This window comes from Cervus elaphus, chromosome 33 (genome assembly GCF_910594005.1).
Source record: "Cervus elaphus chromosome 33, mCerEla1.1, whole genome shotgun sequence".
In the NCBI taxonomy this organism is placed as follows: Eukaryota; Metazoa; Chordata; class Mammalia; order Artiodactyla; family Cervidae; genus Cervus; species Cervus elaphus.
In genome coordinates this window covers 73,262,327-73,282,117 of record NC_057847.1, presented here as the reverse complement: position 1 = coordinate 73,282,117, position 19,791 = coordinate 73,262,327, and the positions used below count along the sequence as shown (strand labels likewise).

At 55.8% G+C, this 19,791-nt stretch overlaps 1 protein-coding gene across 7 annotated transcripts in view; it reads right to left on the bottom strand.

Annotated features, from left to right (window-relative positions):
- Positions 1-19,791, bottom strand: part of GLI2 (GLI family zinc finger 2) — a 262,655-nt gene that overhangs the window by 11,529 nt on the left and 231,335 nt on the right. For all 7 annotated transcript variants that reach the window (XM_043894884.1, XM_043894888.1, XM_043894883.1 and 4 more), the window contains 5 exons: positions 11,290-11,491; positions 9,469-9,682; positions 7,715-7,837; positions 4,490-4,624; positions 416-565 (listed from right to left, as the gene is read on the bottom strand). In XM_043894884.1, coding sequence (XP_043750819.1) covers positions 416-565; positions 4,490-4,624; positions 7,715-7,837; positions 9,469-9,682; positions 11,290-11,491 — 824 coding nt within the window. The remainder of the gene's footprint in view (positions 1-415; positions 566-4,489; positions 4,625-7,714; positions 7,838-9,468; positions 9,683-11,289; positions 11,492-19,791) is intronic.

The window sequence follows — 19,791 nt, the reverse complement described above, 5'->3', positions numbered from 1 at the left end:
AAAAGGCCTTATAATTGTGTTCACATTTTTTTTTTTTTAAGTCGGCCAAAGTGACTTTTAAACCATCATCACTTAACCTGTGACTCTCCAGTGAAACTCTTTCCTATGCAGAGGACAGTCTGCAGGGCCAGCCACCGAGCGGGGCGTAGCTTTGGGGCTCCTGGTCACAGAGACACCAGCACACCTCCCCCGCAGGTACCTGGATGCACGCGGGCCTCAGGGACAGTAAGTGAACGAATGGGGCCGCAGACAGAACAAGGGGCCCCTTGGACGCCAGACCAGGCAGGAGCAGACAGGAGGCCCCATTGACAATCTTGTCGCACTGTTCCAAAGCTGCTCCACCGGGTCCTTCCGTGGTCAGCGATGCCCACCCTGCCGCACGTCAGCCGGCCGAGGGGCCGGCCGGTCCACTCACCGTGCACTTGTGCGGCTTCTCGCCCGTGTGTCTGCGCATGTGCACCACCAGCATGTACTGCGCCTTGAAGGGCTTCTGGTCGCGCGTGCAGGCCTGCCAGCGGCACACGAACTCCTTCTTCTCCCCGTGGATGTGCTCGTTGTTAATGTGCTGCCAGGAACAAGCCCACGGAGCGGGGTGAGCCCAGCCACCCACCCCTCCAGGCCGCACCTGGTCTGTGCAGACCACCCACCGCGGACCAGCACCCACGTGCCGGCCACGCCTCCTCCTGAGTTAGCTCAGCTGCTTTTTCTCATGAGTCACTCAAACGACCATCCATGACGGTCAGAGCCGCCCCCGCTCATCCCAGGCTGGGCTGGGCTCTAGTCTATGGAAAACCTGTGGTTATGATGAAGCTTCCAGGCTGCAAACAGCAGGCATTTATTAGCTGCATTGAGGCAGACCTGCTCACAGTGGGTACATGAGCAGCCTCTCCCAAGACTGCCCCTGTGGCTCCAGAAAGTTTTAAATAACATTTTTTTTTTCTTTTAAGACCCCACAGCTTGTGGGGTCTCAGTCCCCTGACCAGGGATTGAACCTAGGATGCTGGCAGTGAAACTGCCAAGTCCTAACCACTGGACTGTCAGGGAGTTCACTAACAGTTTTATTACAACAGAAACATAAATGCATCCTCTTCTTTTTGATAGTGACCCGTAAGATGTTAGCTTTGTCTTCTTTTCACAAAAGCCCAGATTGTTAAAGTGGCTTGCCTAGGACAGAGCTAGAGTCTGACTGACAGCATGCCCTGGGCTCTGTGCAGTGCTGTCCCAGGGATAACATGCCCAGAAAGCAAGGCGGGACAGCCCAAGACATCTAGCTCACTCTGCAGTGGCAGGGTGGGGGCTGGTGGGTGAGTGGGGTGGCCCTGCCCCTCAGGTGGGGCCATTTTGGGCAAGGCAGGGAAGTGCATGGCCAGTCAGCCTTCCCTGGACAAGTAGGCCTCAGAGCCACCCCAACCAGCAGCGCCCTGGGCCCATCACCTGTGTCCCCCCGCTTGGCAGTTTCTCCGATGATGGGGAGCAAAGGGCCATGGAGGTTTTCTGATACAGGCAACAGGACAAGCCACTCTCGGTAGACATTTGGTTTCCAGTTGTTTGCTTTGATGATGTAACTGAAGCCTGCTGTCCTCATGGGAGCAGGGCTGTTACCACTTCCGAGCCGGGAACACGTGGCTACTTGGGTAGGGCCTTGGGACCTATATGGCCTTGATCTTTCAGGCTGCCCATTTAACTGGGGATGGTAACTGGCATTTGTCACTCACACAGCAGAATGACAAAGTATACTGGTCCTCTCCACTGGGGGTTCTCTCTGACAGTCACCAGGAAGTCTCTTGAGGCCCCATCTGTGTCCTACCTGTAGCTTTAGGTCCCCGAGGAGCTAGGAGGCGGGGCCCAGTGCCCCTTCCATCCCCATCCTCTTTGTTCTCTTGGTCCCCATTCCCTCCCCCAGCTTCCACTTCCTCCCCCCACCTCTGGACCTGCTTTGGCCTAGGTCGTAGCCATTTTCCACTTGTGGCTGTTGAAACCCTGAAAGATCCCAACCAGGGAGGGCTGGAAGTGTAAGCCACATACCTGTTTCACAGACTGAGAATGAAAAAAAAAGGATGTGAAATTGCTCAGAAAGTTTGTTTTATATTGATTGCATGCAGGAAGGATAATATTTTAGATATATTGGGTTAAACAAACTATATGATTCCAATCGATTTTACCTGTCTCCTTTCCCTCTTTTTAAATGTGCTCTTAGCTAATGTAAGATTACATGTGTGCCTGGCATTGGGGCTGGCAGTGTCTTTCTCTTGGACAGCGCTGCTGTAGATCTTTGCAGCCTACAAGGCTGCCCAGAGCTGAGCATGTGGACACGGGCAGCCTTGTGAGACAGAAAACCGCTGGGCCCTTCTGCCCCAGGTGACAAGCCAGACTGTCATGCATACAAATGCTAACACCGAGATAAGCAAAATCTACAGCGCTTTGAACTTCCAGGGAAATCTTACCATATTAGCCTCACTTTCCATTCTGAAAGCTTTTCAAATGATCGAAATGCTTCCTGACAATGCCTTTCATTTTTTTCTTATTGGTTTACTTAGCAACAAATTGTTAATAATTGACTAGGCGCTGTAGCTTATGTGTGTGCCTGGGCCATCCACCTTTTCAGGGGGCAGAGAGAGAGATGGAGCTGGGCAGAGCAGGCTGCCCCCTCTCATGGGACCCTGCTCCTTCCAGGGCCAGATGCAGGTGGTAACCTACAGCCCCAGTGACAGCCCTGGGCCCAGGTAGGAGCCTGCAGCTGGAGCCCTGCTTCCCACTTCTGGACTGTCTGCCTTTCCATGAGGAATCCCCTCCCTGCTCTTTGGACCCAACTCAGTCCTTGCTAGAGCGTCTTTAACATCCTCCCCTCCACTCCGCTGGGCTTCCCAGGTGGCTCAGATGGTAAAGAGTCTGCCTGAAATGCGGGTGACCTGGGTTCGATCCCTGGGTTGGGAAGATCCCTCGGAGAAGGGAATGGCTTCCCACTCCGGTACTCTGACCTGGAGAATTCCATGGACTGTATAGTCCACTGGGTCGCAAAAAGTCGGATGTGACTGAGCGACTTTCACTTTCACTCCACCCCTCTGCTTGGACCCTCTCCCACCTCAGATCTTCTCTTTCTCCTCTCTTCATCTTATCGGCTTAAAGCTCACAGCTCCCATGGCCCAGGCTCCACCTTAAGACTTGTTTAACCCAAAGAGGTGGGACAGGTTGAAAAGTTATCTTCGAGTCCCTGAGGGATTAGATAAGACCCTGCTTTAAAGGTTCAACATCAGCAGCAATGGATTGCTAAGAAACTCCAGTCCCCTGGCTGAGAATCTGGGGAGAAAAACCCCAAGGCAAAAGAAACCTAGAGTCTTTGAGTGCAAGCTCATGACAAAAGTAAGCAGGGGGAGTGGGTAGTGTCTTAAATATTGGTTTCACAGACCTGGGGAGGAGGTAACTCATGTGGGATGGCCTGTAGGTGTGACCACTGTGTTTGTGTGTATGTGTGTATTTACCCAGCCGTTGAGCTGTCAGCTTGGTGTAGGTTCATCTTTATAGACACTCACTCACTAAAGTGTGTGTGTGTTGGGACTGGGGGAGACTTATTCTTGACTTGAAGCTCTTTTCTAGATGCAGAGGAGGAGAACACTCGGCTGGTGTGGGGAACAGGGATGAAGAGCTAGGAGAGACCTTCTGTGTTTGGAGGGTTGCTCTCTGCTAGGTGTTTATGCAGGCATCATAGTCAGCCTTCAGCCCTCTGGGTGGGCTCCACCTCTACTTACAGGAGGGAAAACCGGAGGCTCCCAGAGGTGCAGTCACTTGTTCAGAGCAGCCTGGCTAGCTGTGGTGGGGTCACGTAGGAGGCCAGGCACCTCCTGCCTTAAGCCCCTGTCCCTGCTTTTTCCACTGCACAAGTTAGCCCGCAGTGGCTGCTGCTGTAGGGAGCTTCGAGGCAGACCCTGAAGAGCACACCCAGTTCTCATGATCTTCTCTGGTCTCCTGATCTGTCAGTACTAGGCATTTTTAAGCAGCTCAGTCCGTGTATGGGCGTATCATTCAACTGCACCCATGGACACTGAGAACCTGCATGGTCTCCAAGAGGAAATGACCAATTCCTTCCTCCATGGGAGAAACTTCTTTCCGATTTCAGTGTTAGGTTTGTTATTATCTTGTGGGCACTGGCTGACTTAACCAATCCTGTTTCCCTCTTTGCACTGCCTGCCAGGAAGCTTAAAAACAAATGAGATGTGTATGTGACCTCTAGCTCAGAATACTTGGTTTTTAATACTCACTTTATTCTGGGCTTTATTTGATTGCTCCTTTTCCTTCTAACTTTCCCCTATTTTTTTCATCTCTTGTACTACATATGTACTTGTAAGCCCCATTTCAGACATAAGTAAGGCTCTGGTAAGTAATCATGCCTCCCACTTGCCCAGGAGGTGGTCCAGGCACCTCTGGGAGCCCGTTCTCGCTACAGAGGACCTGGAAGCTCCGTGAGGCCAGGCGCAGGCGCTCAGGGGCTTACGTGCACGAGCTGCTCCTGGGTGTCATACTCCTTGGCGCAGTCCTCCCAGTGGCAGTTGGTCTCATAGATGACCACCTCAGCCTCCTGCTTACAGTCGTCTCGCTCCAGGTCCTCCTTGAGGTCAGCCAGCTGCTCCTGGGGGAGTGGGGCAGAGCATACCCACGTGAGCAGCCATCTGGTCCCGGGGAAAGGTCACTGTCAGCCCCGTGAAGGCTGTGCCAAGGACCCATGGGCTGGTCTAGGTGGAGCCACACCTGTGCTCACATACACTCACGCCTGCACACACAAGCACACACATATGCTGGCTTGTCATCACGCAGGTGTCCCATCACATCCTGGGTCCAGTGGACACAGCTACGAGAACAGGAGACAGTGACTTTTGCTTATCAGATGTGGTCTCCTCCAGGGAGAGCCGGTGTGGGACCCACAGGCTGGGATGGGGCATTTGTGTTCACAGCATGTAAATGAACAGGGTTGGCTCTTGTTTGGAGGCAAAAAGAAACTCCACACACATTGGCCTGGCCTTATCCTTGTACTGTCCCCTCCTCCCAGGGTCATCCATGGCAACCAGAGTACTCTCCCAGCATCGGCTTCCCTGCAACAGGCCTAAAATGTGGGTGTTTGTATGCTGCAGCCACAGTCAGGCACCCTAACATTCAAGCGGAGGCTGACCGTTCCCTCCAGAACACAGTGCCTAGGTCTGGGTTCATGTTTCTGGCCACGCTGGAGCCCACATGTGCCCATTTCAGGGGGAAGGAAAGGCCCCTAAGGTGCGCCTTCCACAATTACAGGCACCAAAATGCGTTTCAAAGAGGACAAAGCCTTTTCCTGCCAAAGCAGCCACAGGCTGAGAGTAAACCCCGCAGGGCCGCCCCTGTCCCAGCTGATGCTAACAGAGCTCATGGCGGGGGTGGGGGGCAGCCTCAAAGCCGGGAGCCCGGCACAATCTGAGTGGTTCCAGGAGAGGGCCTGGGGAAAGGCCCAGACAGCCAGGTTGGGAGGCAGGCCTGGCGAGGCCCCCCAGAGCAGGCCGAGGCCTCCCCAGGACCCCCAGGCCTACGGGGCAGGCTCATGGCAAAGCCAGGCAAAGGGGCAGATGTTAGGGGACCTGTTTTACTTGCAAACTATTTCCAAAATGGCAGGAATGTTCTGTTTTTCAAAAGAGCCTCCAGGGAAAGCATTCATAGCTCAGGCTGAGTGCGGGGACAGATACCCTCCCCCCACAGCCAGGCACCCCAGCCCCCGCAGGCTCCAGAGATTCAATGAATCGGAGGCTGCAACCCCCACCTCAGCCTCCCTCCAAAAGCTGAGTGCATTTCTTGGGGCAGAAACCAGCCCCGTGACCCTCCCGTGGCTGATGCAGACTCGCATCCAGGACCAGCTTTCCAAAATGCTGCAAGGCCTCCTCCAAGAGGCGGGTTTTAGGTGTCATTTCCCAGAGCACCTTACAATCAATGTTTGCGTTCTGGAAAATGATGACATGCTGTTCAGTAAGTCCCCAGGCAGCAGCACTCAGCCCACCTTAAAAGGAGGGGCGGGAACATTCTGTCTGGAATGCCTAGCAATGGGAGGGGCCTCAGAATGCCTCTGCACTTCCAGAAAAACTGGAGATAACCTTACAACTCCTCAAGCGTCCTGATCTGCTTATTTCGGAAAAGGTGTGAAAAGGCTGCCAGGTGGACCTGAGCAGAGGACCTGAGCAGGGGCCAGGCCTCCAGATTCAGTGGGGCGGCATCCTAGCCCAGGAGTCTGAGGGCTGAAGCCGGGGAGGGATTTGTTCTGTTCTGCCAAGAGAAGGCTGCCAGGTGGACCTGAGCAGAGGACCTGAGCAGGGGCCAGGCCTCCAGATTCAGTGGGGCGGCATCCTAGCCCAGGAGTCTGAGGGCTGAAGCCGGGGAGGGATTTGTTCTGTTCTGCCAAGAGAAAAAGCCCGTCTACCTTGCAAGTGAGTCAGGGAGCAAACGAGTCAGGTCACTGAATCAGGGCCCTGAGTGACATGGTGACGGCCTCCTGGTGATAAACACCTGTCCTTTCCTGACACGAGGTGGGAGCCGAGCTGGGCAGAGGGAGGGTGCTGTGTGCCCCCCCCACCCCACCCCCCGACGCCAGGTTGAGTGAGGAAGGGCAGCAGGCTCCCCGGGGCTGAGCGCCCTTGCCTGCACCGACCCCCAATGCCCCGCAGTCCTGTCCCCGCAGCTCCAGCGCATTTATCTCCCCTGGATGCCTGCTGTCCTCATCAATTTCAACGGCCCCCGATGATGGCCGGCCGCGTGGAGACCATGCATCACGCGGAGATGCTTTGGCGTCAGTGAAGGGAGGAGAATTTGTCACCAACCCCTGTGTTTGCCTGACAATAACAGAACCTAATATTTCATAAAAATTAAGTGCCCGGAGCATGCCCGATGGCTTACAGGTTTGATAAAGGATGGTCCAGCAGATGTAGGGGAGATGGGACCAGAGGCCCCCAGGCCACTTGGTGTCACAGCTGCTGATTCTGCAGTAATGGGTGGAGGTACCGTGAGAGGCGGCCCTGGGGCTCAGTCCGCACGCTGACCCGCCCAGGAGCTGGGCTGCATGCCTGCCAGCCTGGTGTTGGAACAAGTGGCAGGATCTCCAGGGACCTCAGAGGCCCACTGTGGGCCTCAGGCGGCTCTGTTCCTCTCCTTCCCACCAGGACCTGTCCGCTGTCCCCTCCTGCACCCTGGAACACTCACTCCCTCAGCTCGGCACTGAGTCCTTAGAAAGCCTCATCTCCCAGCTACTGCCCACCAGGCCCTGTGCAAACCCGGGGGCCCAGAGCCAAACCAGGCACTGTTCCTACAGCGCCACCTCTCCAAAGCTGACCGTGCAGTGCAGGAGACAAAGTGACCCAGAAGCTGGCGGGGCAGGGCAGGGTGGGGGGAGCCTCTGGGCGGATGTGACTCCTCCTGTCCAGGAGATAAGGTGGGGGACAGATTTCCAGGGAGAGGGAGTGAGGACGGGCCTGAGCCGTTTAGGCTGTTCTACCTGGGGCTTGTGCTGCAGACCCAGCATCCCCGCCTCATGAGCACATGGGGAGCAGGGAGCAGGGACACAGCTCCAGCGCTCCTTGAACTCGCAGTGTGTCCTCATGAGTCATTCATTTACTCATTCATTCATGCAAGCCGTCCATCACCCATTCCCAAGAGAGTCACGGCCCCTAAGGGATGAGGCCGGGCCCCGGCCCGAGGACGGCTGACAGGTTACCTGTGTTAGGGTCAGTGGGGAGGCTGGCCGCAGGCCGTCAGCCTCAGTTTTCACCTTGCTGCGCTTGTGAATGATGATGGGGTTGACGGTGCTGCTCACGGCCGACTCACTGCTCTGCTTGTTCTGAAAGAAGGGAGCACAGAGGGACCCATCACACGCGGGCAGGAACTCCCAAGTTTTCCTGGGGTTTTACCTCTGGGACCTTCTGCACACAGACCATCTATGTCAACATTTGTGACTGCAGTTTCAGAAACACTTCCTTCCCCAACCCCAGCTTGGTTCTCAGGCCAGGGGTACGGCCAGGAGAGCCGAGAGCTTGGCCCATCAGCGCCCTCCTCCCCACTCTGTGGCCCCCACCCCACAGAGATGGAGCAGGAGACCCTCTCTTTGAGAAATGCTGGGGACCCCCACTCCTGACTGAGTGGCCTCAACTTCTCAGCCCTCCGAGTCAGGGGCAGCTCTGGGTTTGAGGACGATAGGGCCTGGCCACTTGGGGAGCAGGACAGAAGGGCGTGGTCCCTTGGGACAGGCAGGTTAGAGCTACAGTGTCAGCTGTTCGATTGCTCAGTCGTGTCTGACTCTTTGCGACCCCATGGACTGCAGCACGCCAGGCCTCCCTGTCTTATACCATCTCCTGGAGTTTGCTCAAACTCATGTCCACTGAATCGGTGATGCCATCCAGCCATCTCATCCTCTGTCGTCCCCTTCTCCCCCTGCCCTCAATCCCTCCCAGCATCAGGGTCTTCCAGTGAGTCAGTTCTTCACATCAGGTGGCCAAAGTATTGGAGTTTCAGCTTCAGCATCAGTCCTTTCAATGAATATTCAGGGTTGATTTGCTTTAGGATTTACTGGTTTGATCTTCTGGCTGTCCAAGGGACTCTCAAGAGTCTTCTCCAGCACCACAGTTCAAGTGTCAGGGGATGTGACAAAAGCCGACAGCCACCATCTGGGGGAGGTGCTGGGTGGCTGGCTGGAGGCCTGGGGAGAACTTTCTTGAAAAGAGCTGCTCCTAAACTGGCCTGTGCTTCACCTCACGAACTGTCACCATGGGTGCTAACCAGGATCCAGGTGGACCCAGGTACAGTGACTTAATATAGGTGACAGGCCCTACTCTGCAGGGGTGTCAGCTCAGGCTGAAAGAGCTTTCGGGCAAATCAGGGTTCAAAACGCTACCTGATTCTGAGGCCTGTGACCTTCTCACTGTCTGATACCGTCTCCGTGACACCAGTTATATTTCCTCATCTGCAAAACAGGGCCTCGTTCATTCATCAAATGCTCATGGCACTGCGTGTGTGCCAGGTACTGTGTGAGTGGGCCCAGGCCTGTCCATGGACCATTGGGAAAGTCAAATAAAACGGCTGCCACGCTCTAAAACTAAGCTGCACAGTATGAGCCTCAACTCCATCTGTTTCATCCATGTTACGTGCTATGTATGAAGCCCCTGTATGACGCCTGACTCTGAATCCTAGAGTTTCTCCATTTGTTCATTAGTCTTATTAGACAGGTGGCCAGGAAACTGAGGCTGGGCACTTGCCAACAGGGAGTGGGGGCAGTGTGAAGCCCCAGGCTGGGTCCCCTGACCGGGCATCCAGCCCAAGCCCCATTTGACCACGTGGTCTCTGCCCAGAGGTATCCTGCCGGCCAGACCTGTGCCCAGAGTCCTTTGACAAGTTCTTGGCATGAGATGGCCACGATCGGCCTTCCCTGGGTTCACAGGAGTAGCTGGTGGCCCCCTGCTCCCTGCACCCACCTACCTGATTGGCATCACTCAGACAGTTGCTGCTGCTACTGAGCTGGGGGGGTGTGGCATTGACGGAGGTGAAGGCCACTGGCTGCTGGGCCAGGAAGGTGGGCGAGGGCTGGATCAGGGGTGGCGTGTGTCCGAAGGCCGAGCCCAGGCCCCTCTGCTGGCTCAGGATCTGCTGGTAGGCCACGGGGTTGATGGGGTGGGGGAAGGTGAAGGCTGGGCTGCAGAGAAGGGCAGACAAAGTGAAGAAGTGGGGTTGGGGTGTGGTGGGGTGGGGGGCAGGGTTCTGTGAGGCTCACGCGTCCAGGGCAGGCAAGACCCTGCCCAGAGATCAGGATGGTCGAGTTGTTGACTGCTCCCCATCACTGTGACTCTACCTCGCTCAAGCACCAGCTGTGGCTCCCCACTGGCTGCAGTCTCAGGATGCAGGCTTCTGCCCTGGCAAGTCACTCCCGACATCCTGGCCCTTCGCTGCTCTGATGCCTGAGAGGCACCCCTGCATCCCTGATGCTCCTGGACAACTTGAACCCATTTTGGCCTCTGAAGTCCATTCTAATGCCCCCTCGTCCAGGAAGTGCATCCCGAGCCCTCTGCTCACATCCTCCTCTTTTCTTGAACTCCTATTGCACTTCTGAGCTCTACCAGGCCACCTGCCTATGAACCAACCACTCCTTCCAGAACAGGATCTATCAAGGGAGAAATGGTACCCTCGGAGGCTAAGTCACAGAAGATGCTGTTGCTTCCTCCTTGCTCTCTGTGGGATCACTTCCCCTGGGGGCTGGAGGAAGGGGAGCTGGCTGCCATGCTGCGAGTATGCGCAAGCAGCATGTGGGAGGGGGGCTCCTGTGAAGAGGAACTCAAGCTTGAGTCAACAGCCCCAAGGGCGAGCCATCCTGGAAACAGACGCCCAGACGCAGGTGAGTCTCACTGGCCGACATCTTGACTGCAACCTCCTGAGACCTGCGGCTAAGCCAGCCTCAAACTCCTAACCTTCAGAAACAGTGCAAGATGGTAAATGTTTATTGTTGTTTGAAACTGCTACCAAACTGTTTTTTGGTTTCTGTTTGTTTGTTCTGTCATGCACCAAAAGATAACAGATGCATTGTTATCCTGCTTCGTCCTGGTCCTTGGGCCGAACTCTCCTGACATTCCTATCTGCCCTCTGCCCTCTTTCTGGAGGGCCATGGGAAGGACGTGGGCTTCAGTCAGGTTGGCTCGGGTCTGAGTTCTCTGAACAGCCGAGGGCTGCCCAGAGGGGACAGGGTAGGCAGTGTTGAGGAGGTCTGGGTGTGCCATGCTGTGACCCAGGAGGGGGGCTTCTGCCAGCCCAGACACGTGAGGGCCAAGTCACTTCCAGTAGCCCCAGTGCTGGTCAGTGACACCCACTGAAGGAAAGTCGCCTTTGACTTTATGATGGAAGCTTCCATAACAGGCTCGGCAAGGGTAACTAATCACATCAGAAATTGTTTGGTGGGTGAAAAACAGGCTCATGAAGATGTACCCAAATGTTGGCACATTTCAACATCTGCCCTACTGGTTTTGAATTCATGGATTAGTCGCGAGTCGGCTGACTTACAAATACAGCAAGTCCTATAAACAATAAGATGCTACCGGATAGCACAGGGAACTGTATTCAATATCTGGGATAAAACATCATGGAAAAGAATGTGGAAAAGAATATGTGTTTAACTGAATCATTTTGCTGTAGAGCAGAAACACAGCACTGTAAATCAACTACACTTTAACAAATTAAAAAGCAATCCAAGTCGCGTCTTTCTCCTGGGATGGCCTGTGCAGACCCTCCCCTCTGGGCCCCTGCCCGGCTCACCTGAGGGCTCCGGCTGACAGGTGTCCGTAGGAGCCGCTGGCGGCCGAGCTGCTGCGGGAGTTGTTGATGTAGGCCACCAGCGAGTTGGGCGAGGTCCGGATCATGCGCTGGAGGTCGAGGCTGGCGTCTGAGAGCGGGGAGATGGACAGCGCCCGCTTGCGGCTCAGGCGGGGCGTCACCCGGGGGCTGGAGAAACGCGATACTGTGGAACATCCAAGCCAAGCCGCATCAGCATGATGGCGCGCGCCTGGGGCTGGGACAGGGCGACGGGGCTGGGACAGGGGGACGGGGCTGGGGGGACGCGGACGGGTCCGACGGGCACTGCAGCGCTGCCCCTGTCCAGCTGGGGGCGCTGGGGCACGGGCCTCCCAATCTGCTCACCTGCAGGTCGGACCTGTCCGCACCTGTGGGCCGAGCAGCTGTGTCCGAGCCTCCCCTGTTAGACACGCAGAGGCCGGGACTGCGTGCGGCAGTGCTTACAGGCACGACAGCCAGGTACAGACCGGAGGTGAGCTGCCTGGGGCCTCTCCTCAAGGGAGCCCGCCTGCGGAGCCAGCATCAGGCCAAGAGGCAGGGCCCAGCAGCCACTCTGCCGCTTCCCGACCCTCCCCGGGGGCGGGCAGGCACCTTTCTGGCTTCCCAGAGTCTCCTTAGCGCTGCCTGTTTTGCGCATTTGTCTACTACATAAACGGAAGTATCTTTCTCCTCCAGCGTCCTTCATCCAGCATGACCAGCTGTTTGATACACAGGCGCGCACCCGCCTACACGCTATCTGACTGCCCGTGAGCGCTCTCTCCCTCCCGCACATACACACGCAGCTCTGGGGCGCCGGGAGGACCTGCCCCCAGCAGGGCTCCCTGTTCCTGCAGGCTCCCACTCACAGCCTCTCCCCGGCCGTTCAGGGTTCTGTTCTCCCCTCTGGACACACAGAGGCCAAGAAATGACGATCACTGGACAACGACCCACCTGCCAAGGTTTCCAACTCCTCCAGACCCTCCCCGGGCCCCCTCCCTCTCTGGAAAGGGTGGGCTCCACGGCTGTGCTGAAGAGTGGATCGGGTGATGGGTGAGGCGCGCCTGGCACACGGGCATGCTGGGCCCCTGCCCACCCCCTTCCCTCCAGTGGCTTTCAGCCTCACTGGGGCTGGAGGAGTTGCCTGTGAACAAGTGCGGCGGCTGCTGGCACCCAGCCTCTGACGCACACGGCCCGGCCCGGCCCACGCCCACACCCGGGCCTGCTCAGGCCAGGAGGCCCTGCTCCAGGGAGACACAGGCCCTCCTGGCCGCAGGGTCAGCGCATCAGCGTGCCACACCACCAGCACTGCAGGAGCACCGGGGGCAGGGGAGAACCCCGAGACCCTCTGAACGCCCACCCCCAGGACCAGCTGGCCCCCGAGAACGCCCACAGCCACCAAGTGAAGAAGCCTCCGCTGAGCCCTGCCACTGCCTCCCGTCCTGGGGGGGCGACCACGCCTGGCTCCCCCCCAACCCCTGTCCTTGGCGGGCAAATCTGTGAAATCCCTTTACTGCTGGGTCCCAAGGAGAAACACCTCTCTGAGGCTGTGGAGAGGGTAGAGGTGGCCACAGAATCCTCCGGCTGCAAGGGGATCCTGGGATTTTCTTTCCTAACTGTCTCCCTTATGGATGAAGGAAGGATGCTGGGCCCAAGACCAACGGCCTGGGGTGGGGTGAGGGCTGGTACCCTGAGTGTATGTCTGTACGAGTCAGCTGCATGGCTTGGGGCAAACAGTTAAACTGTGCAAGACTGGAATGTTCCTCCATGTCCTCAGTATAAAATGGGACCCCTTTCAGCACTGGGGTCACCAGGCTGCAATGGGATGACAGATGCTGAGATGGCCTGGGCACTCTGAAATACCCCCCAGTTGCAGCATGCATGTAATTGTAGACTTTGTTTTCAACCAGAAGGATGAAGCACTTGTAGGATATCTTTGTTTTTGTCTGTGCATTCTGTTGGGTTCTGAGAGCTGGGGCTTGTATATCTTTTAGGAAGCATGGCTATGGAGGATACACAGAAGGTGCTCCATAGATGCTGTGGGGGACATGGTCGCACAGAGGGGCCCGGGAGCATGGCTGGCACCCAGGCCAGCCGGTGACACACTCAGACCACGTCACCATCTTTCTCTTGTGGTGGGAAGGATCCCAGGAACACAAGGTCAGCCTGACGGAGCTTGGGATGTGCTGCACCCATCTGAACAATCACTCTGGATCAAGAACAGACACATCCTGGCCCGTCAGCAACTAGAGACAGTGTGTATCCCTTTGGTGTGGTGTTTGGATAAATGCCTGCTTCTGGATTTTGGTGTGACGTACAACCCAGCGATGGACACTACTTAGGACATTCAGACCCACTGTTGCAATTAACAGTTACCACTGTCCCCCTGGCTTCCCCGGTGGCTCAGACAGTAAAGCATCTGTCTGCAATGCAGGAAATCTGGGTTCAATCCCTGGGTTGGGAAGATCCCCTGGAGAAGGAAATGGCAGCCCACTCCAGTACTCTTGCCTAGAAAACCCCATGGACAAAGAAGCCTGGTAGCCTACGGTCCATAGGGTCACAAAGAGTCGGACCCAACTGAGCGACTTTACTTTCACTGTCTCCCAAGAGTGTCCCCCGGGAGTTGGTGATGGACAGGGAAGGGCTGCAGTCCATGGGGTGGCAAAGAGTCAGACACAACTGAGTGACTGAAGTGAACTGTCCCCCAAGATGCAAACCCAGCTGCGCAAATAAGAAACTGAGGTCTGGGGAGGTCAGAGACTTGCTCAAGGGCAGGATTCGGACCCAGGTCCAGAGGAGCCCTGAGGCGTGGCTTTTCTGGGTCCTCAGTGTCCACCTTCAGAGAGGTGGGCAGGGGCGGGGGCAGCAAGATCTCACCACGAACTGCTTTCCATTCCCCACTTTAAGCAGCTCTGACAGTGAACTTTCTGACAGCAGTTGCCCACCTGGCCTCCCGCGTCTGAAGGGCGGCCGCCCTAGGTCAGCCCACACAGCCCCCCTCCTGCAGGGCTGGGCCTTGTGGGCATCCACCACCCATAGAGCAGCAGAGTTGGGGAGTGGGAGTCGGCCTGACGACCCCTCCTCATCTCCCTCACAGCCGAGTCTCCACTGAAGACCTCCACCCCTGTTTCTCTTGACTTCCACCGGTCCAGCCCACCATTTGCCTAAGGCATCCCGGGGCCCTTAGCTGACTGCCATCCAATCCACATTCCTCACTGTGGCCAAACCAGATCACGTGCTTGCGTCTGTGCACACCTTTCCGGAGCTCCCACTGCTGTTAGGAAAAAGGTTCAAGTTCTCGCTGTGGCTTCCACAGTGGCCCTGGGGGTGCCCCCGCCTGCCTCCCTCGCCAGCCTCCTCCTGTCCCCGGCACAGGGCCTTTGCACGTAATGTTTCCTTTGCAGTGCTCTGTCCTCAGCTGGGTCATCACTTTCCCCAAGAAAACGTCGCTGACCTCCTGGAGTTGGGCTGCCCTCCCCCCTGCCCCGGATGATCTCAGGGCGCCCCAGTCCCTTCTGAGGGGGTTTGAACCCTCTTGTGTATGTCTGGTTGCTCCTGCTCCTTCTGCGTCCATGAATCAGGGACAAGGGCTCCCTGCTCACCATTGAATCCCGACACGGGGATCAGCTGGCTCTGCGGTTAGCTCCGTGGAGATGCTAAACACTGGGCATAGGGCAGAGGCCTGGTGTGTCGAGGGAGAACTGTTCAACGTCAGTATTTACTGAGTGCCCGAGGGTGTCTGTGACTGAAGCATTTTAAAGTATAAAGCAGTTTACTCTTCACAACTGTCCCATAGGGAAGGGGCTATTATGAGCCTCGTTTTACAAAGGACAAGACAAGAAGTTTGCCCAAGGTCTCACAGCCAGGGGAAGTACAGAATGATTGAGAAGCAGGACACCAGAACCACCACCACACTGCCTTTGCCCAGGAGGTGAGGGCAGATAGCCAGGGACGGCCCTCATGGGCTCAGGGGCCCTAGGTGGAGACACACCCCCCACAGCACTGGGGGCACACAGACAGACTGACACATAATGCTGTCCTGGGTGTATGACTTAGCTTCTCGAGCCTCCCTATGCCCATCTGTACAATGGGTGCAGAGCAGCAGGTTTGCCCTGACGACTCAGGGACAGCACCATGGACAGTGCCTCAAACCCAGTAGATCTTCCAAAATAAAACTGAATAAATATGGCTTCTTTAGGGGCAAGGAGGACTCTTTTGGTAAGCAGGGTGAGCTTAGAGCTAATAATGGAATAAAGTACAGCAAATCTAGGCGGGCCAGTGGTTAGGCCTCCGTGCTTCCCCTGCACGGGTTTGATCCCTGGTTGGGGAACTAAGATCCTGCATCCCTGGGCAGCCTTAAAATAAAACAAAGACAGCAAACCTAGAGAGAAATGACTGGACCACACAAGAGGACATCCGTCCCTAAACACTCATCCGTCCATCTGGGCATCCTCTAAGCTTCTTAATTCTTATTTACTGGGTTCATTCCTTGTTCATGATCATTTTAAAGGAAAATCTAAGCAAGATGTAAAAGTGAATCTTTTGAAAGACTTCTATTACTTATGAACTGGGTGGCAAATGGGAAAAGACATGGGCGGGGTGAGATGTAATATCACACAAATTAAGAAATACACACATCTTTGTAATATGTTAAAAAAAGGATTTTGCTACTAATATTTGGATTCCCACCCTCATGAGCGCCCCCAATAAGAGGAAACAGGCCAAATCTGACAGTGATATTCATCTCTGTTATTCCCACCCCTCAAGGGAAATATGTTTATTAATGTGCCTCTTCCCTTGATAAATTACTAAATAGAAAGAAAAGCCTGGCACTCATTTCCCGTGGTTTCTCCTGTGATTTATGACTGGGATTGGTGGAGTCGTCACGTCCATTCATCTGTGGATGCCCCTGTTCTGATAGCCAACAGCCACTGGGTGACCAGCCACCTGCCTGCTCTCACCTGGGCGAACGCCAGATGCTACCCACTCCTGTCATCCCCTGCATCTGGAGCACATTTAATCCATTAGTGGTTTCTTCTGCTCATTTGTGTGTTAGTTCAAGCCCCCATCAGACCCTTGTGCAGCAGCTTGCCCAGCACAGGCCTGGACACTGTGGGGGCTGCAAGCAAGGATGCTTGGCCTCGTCTCCTGGATCTCAGAAGCCCAGCGAGAGGACACAATGGTATCTGCAGCTCCAGGCAGGATTCGACAGATGCCACCTAAGCGGGGTGAGCCCAGGTAACCCTGGAGTGCTTGCAGGGGTGGGAGGGGGAGTGTGGCCTTTCCTGGGGCAGCTGGGATCAGCAGGAGATGTAAAAACAGACCCTGGGCCTAGGAAGACCCAGTTTCTGACGCTGTCTACAGGCTCTGAGCTGGGTGTCTTTGGTGAGTCGCTGGACCTCTCTGGGCTGTTTCCTCACCTAGAAGATGGACCAACAGCAATAAAGGCTACTGAGCAGCATATCACACACAGCTCTGAGTGGGCCTTCTGTGGACCCAGGAACCTGTGCTGAGCACAGAAGGAGGGATGCAGCGAGTCTGGCTCCACAGGACCCAGGCAGGGCAGACACTGTCCTGGCCCGACACCCCAGGAGCCTCCTCTGTGCCAGATGCTGTCTGTAGCCGGGGGCTGAGGCGCACCTTCCCTGGGGACATCTAGCCTCAGGTCAGGGGCTTCCCAGGGGGCTCCGTGGTAAAGAATCCGCCTGCCAATGCAGGAGAAGCAGGTTCAATCCCTGCATTGGGAAGATCCCCTGGAGGAAGAAACAGCAACCCATTCCAGAATTCTCGCCTGGGAAATCCCATGGACAGAGGAGCCTGGCGGGCTACAGTCCACGGGGTCACATGCAGCCTCGTGTGAGGGCTCCCAAACTCTTATCCCCACTGCTCAGGGAGCACTCCTGCATGGCCCAGCCCCTCACTCAGATCATTTCTGGATTCACTGAGGAGACGCTCTAAGGAAATCTAGCTTGAGGACCTTAACCTGCCCCACACTTGAAAGTGAAGTCGCTCAGTCGTGTCCAACTCTTGGCGACCCCGTGGACTGCAGCCCCACACTTAGCTGTCCACAAACCCTCTTGGTGGGGAGTAAAAAGCACCAAGGTTTTGGAGCCAGAGGTGTGAGATTGAGGGTATTTCCTAGATCTGTGATAGAGATAAAAGAAATTTAGGGCTCTGGGCCTGAGGTTCCTCACCTGCAAAGTGACTTCCTAACACTTGCATCATGAGACTGTTTCTGCAGGTCTACCAGGTGACCTGGACACAGCATTCAGCCTGAGCCTGCGCTCAGCACCCTGCCCCTGGTCTCCCTCTTGTTGGCAGGCTGGGCACAGACTCCCCGCCCAAATGAGGCCTCTATCAGTTCCTCCGTCACCTTCTCTGCCTCTCTGTGGTGTGATCAATGTAATTGGTTTCTGAAACCTCCCAGGACCTGCAGGCAGCATAAAGAACGGGCGTCAGAATGGAGGTGACATCCGATTCAAATTAGTGTCAATATGACGATAAAATATACAGCTCAGAGGAAATATGGGCTGTAAACAGACAACATTTCAATCGGAAACATTTCAATCTTCTCAACGTGGAGACGGTGGGAGGGGGTGGGATTGCGGCTGCTGCCAGTATGCCGTTAAATCACCGATACTCAACAGCATCACAGGAGAAAATTCCATCTTAAGGCCCCGGTGACAACCAGTGACTTCCCCGCTCTCTAGAGAACCACTAGGCAGAATGATAACCTTGGATTCCCTGACTGGTTATCTATTACCTTCCAAAGGCACATCACTCCACAGCTTCCGGCTATAAATCAGCCTCCTTAAAGAATGGGGCAATGGTCCTTCATCGACCACATGGGGGCTCCAGCAGGGCGGGGGGGGGCTTCCTCAGGCGAAGCCCCTTGTCCTGCCCACAGCCTGGCCCCGTGCTCTGGAGGGCAGATAGAGAGCTTGGCTTTTCCATTCAATACATACCCACCACCTCCAGCCTCACTGCTAAGACTGTGGCATCTCCCCCAGCCCAGGACACACACACAACCCACAGGAGATCATTTTAGGCTTGACAGATACACAGACGGGGACCTCTTCCACAGATACCAATGGCTTTCTCATTTCATAAGAAAATAAACATCTGCTAAGGTAAGTCTGTTAAAAATATAATATTAAATAAATCACCGTGCAGATGGTACTTGGCTAAAGTAAGACTGTGGCTGGTTTGCCGCTGGGTGGACTGGGGACACTCTCTGCTGACGCAGCCCCGGGTGGCCGTCCTGACACCCGCCCCGCAGGCCTCCTCACAGTCAGGTGGGTGCGCCTGATCTCCACGCCTTAGCTCGACCCTGGATGCCTTGGAAATTCTCTCCCCCGTAGTTCTGCCTCCTCTTGGGACATGAAGGGAAGGAGCTGAGGAAGGAGGCTGGGGAGGTAGGGCGGCCTCGGGACAGGTATTCTTTGTCCAGACAAGGAGCTTCCCCAGAACAGCCCCGCTGGACGGTAGGCACCACAAGGGCAGGGCTTGGCATGCTGCACCCCCAGCACCGAGCACCGTGCCTGGCACATAGGAGGTGCTCAGTAAGTATCCTCAGGATGAACGAGGAGAGTGAGTGAGTGTGTGTGTGTGGTGCGGGTATGGCCATGTATATGTGGTGTGTATGTGGGGATGTGGCATGTGGGGTACAATGTGTGTGTGTGTGGTAGGGACATGGCGTGTATATGTGGGGGGTGTGTGTGTGGGTGCAATGTGCAGTGTGTGTGTGTGTGTGTGTGTGGTGGGGGTATGGTGTGTGTGTTTGTGTATGGTGTGTGTGCGTGATGTGTGTGTGTGAGGTGGGGATGTGGCACGTGTGGGTGCAGGGTGTGTGTGTGGGGGGTATGGTGTGTGTGTACGGTGTGTGTGATGTGTGTGTGTGTGGTGTGTGCATGTAGTGGGGATGTAGAATGTGTGGGTGCAGGGTGTGTGTGTGTGTGTGTGTGTGTGTGTGTGTGTGTGTGTGGTAGGGGTATGGTGTGTGTATATAGTGTGTGGTGTGTGTGTGTGTAGTAGGGGTATAGTGTGTGTGTGGTGTGTGCATGTAGTGGGGATGTAGCATGTGTGCGTGCAGGGCGTGTGTATGTAGGGGCATGGTGTGTGTGTGGTGGGGGTGTGGTGTGTGTGGCAGCAGATATGGCATGAGTGCGATATGTGTGTGGGTGTGTGAAGGAGAGAGAAAAACACACATGCACAGCCTCCCCGACTCCCCACGAGCTCTCAGGGCCCCTGCACCCCCAGAGAGCTCACACGTCGCTGCCCTGTGTGCGGGCGGCTTCCTCCTGTGAACACAGGCCCGCAGAGGCCCAGGGCCCCTTGACAGGTGGTCCCCTGAGCCCCACTGCCCCGGCGCCCGGCAGGCACCCCTCCCTCTGTAAGTCTGAGCACAGAGAAACTTGACTGGAAGAACCACACACCTCCCCTGGGTGGACAGAGCGTCCTGGGAGCATCTCTCCCCAGATCTGCGCAGCT